Here is a 1,933-nt window from a genome sequence, read left to right as displayed (position 1 = left end):
CCATTTAGTCAGATTTAACCACAAAAATTAACTGAGTTAGGGCTAAAAGACACAACTTGCAAGGGTTTGCAAACATCAAGTATGTTTTCTGTAATTATTGAAGACAAAGGACATAGTTTGCAATAAGTGACATACATAAAGGACGATTTTTGTAATTTACTCTTGTTTTTGAACAATGTATGAGTAACTTTGATTATTAAATGTTATATGACAATTTAAATGGACACATTTTAAATATCGTAAGAATGATTAGTTCTCAATAGTTATGGCAATTATCATGCCTCGTACCATTCCGTTGCATGCGGGTCGGGGTGTGACAGGTGAGCGCTTTGGACAGCCCTAGTTCAGCGCACCATGTTCCTTGAAAACCTAAAGTAGGCTAAATAGGTAAATATAATATAAGAATGTTACGTTTTTTTACTAATTGTTTAACAAAAAGGATTTTATCAAGTAATCGGTAAAATTTTTGTACTTGTTCGGTTAAATTAATATTTCATAAATCCAAATATATATATTAATTCTACACTCAGCAAAGTTTTCAGTTATGTCGTTCAAACACAATTCTTTTTCTAGTTTTCAAAATAAATTAAATTTCTTTAAATACACATGAAACACGTTTTAAATAACTAAATTTCATATAAAATCTACCATAAAACAATATTGTTCGCTAAAGCTATTGTAGCTACGTTTGGGTAGCATCAGAGAGATGCCTAGCTTTGTTGCTTGTTATGAGGACCTACCGATAGAAATTCCATTTAGGTTGAGTTTTATACATTCTTGATTCGCCATGCGGATGATAACCATCGGCCCTTTTTGCATTTTGGAATGCACAACAACCGACGAAATATATTCCAATCAGAAGCATGACCATGACGATGTTGAGAACCGAGAGTTTGTGCCAATGCCGTCTCACATCCTCAAGCACTCCGGCCTTGCATGAGTCACACTCGTAGCACAACAAATTTGGATCATTGTTCCATTTATAGCAGTCAGGATCTTGTGTCATTGTTGGTGCTTGGTAGTTACACGCGCTTGGTGGTTTGCAACAACCTGACTGCATAAATGAACGAAAAGATATTAAATTTAATATTGCTAACATTTAATAAAAAAAAAAGATTTTGGCATTTTTAGTAGACAGTACAAACTTATAAATAATCTTACTTGAATTGGGGACAAGTTTCCAGTCAAATAGTCAACAGGAGTCCACATAACAATCTTACTACAAGTCTTGGATCCCAAAATGCAACTTTTGACACTCATCCAATAATTTGAATTCTCAATCCTTTTCCTCAACCAAGGTGAATAATTTTGGAGGTGATACTCCTTATAAGCCCTACCGGGAACTTCCACGCCGCCACCCGGGCCCACCACCACGAACCCAAAAATTGTCACTGCCAACAAGGCGGCGATCAAGAACAACATCACCACCAAGTACACCCACAACGCCCATGCGACATGATAACATGCCCCTATGAAACCGGCCAGTGATACAAGCAAGATCACAAATCCTACCACCATAAGCGGTCGTTGGAGGAAGCTTTCGCAGGTGGTGGTGCTTTTCGTCATCCATAAGCCACCACCAATGATTGGGATCGAAGCTAGGAGTGTCAATAGGTTCAAGAAACCAATCAATGTGTTGCTAACCTTTGACATATTGCTTTCTTGTTAAATAAATTGTTGTGATATCATAGTTTCTGTAACTTTTAATGGTGTTGTTCTGAAAAGCTATATGAATTCAAATTTAAATGTCCATCTGGCTTCATTGCTTTTTTGTTATGCACTATGGTAAGGAAGAACTTTAATATACAAAGTAGGCGGAATGACTAAAATGCACTTCTTAGCCATTAAGTAACCGAATTCAAAGTGAAATAACAAGTAAAGTAGAATTGTAATAATGGTTTCATATATACAAGTAACCGAATTCAAAGTGAAA

The 1,933-nt window shown here is 36.0% G+C and overlaps 1 protein-coding gene across 1 annotated transcript; it reads right to left on the bottom strand.

Moving 5' to 3' along the window:
* Nucleotides 1-475: 475 nt before the first annotated feature.
* Nucleotides 476-1,716, bottom strand: LOC110889270 (tetraspanin-6). Its single transcript, XM_022136773.2, has 2 exons — nucleotides 1,162-1,716; nucleotides 476-1,054 (listed from the first exon to the last, which is right to left on the bottom strand). The coding sequence occupies exons 1-2, from the start codon at nucleotides 1,651-1,653 to the stop codon at nucleotides 737-739; spliced, it is 810 nt and encodes a 269-aa protein (XP_021992465.1). The 5' UTR covers nucleotides 1,654-1,716; the 3' UTR covers nucleotides 476-736.
* Nucleotides 1,717-1,933: the final 217 nt, after the last annotated feature.

Source organism: Helianthus annuus, chromosome 7, assembly GCF_002127325.2.
Source record: "Helianthus annuus cultivar XRQ/B chromosome 7, HanXRQr2.0-SUNRISE, whole genome shotgun sequence".
NCBI lineage: Eukaryota > Viridiplantae > Streptophyta > Magnoliopsida > Asterales > Asteraceae > Helianthus > Helianthus annuus.
The sequence above is the reverse complement of the archived record's forward strand: the minus strand, read 5'-3'. Positions and strand labels throughout refer to the sequence as shown.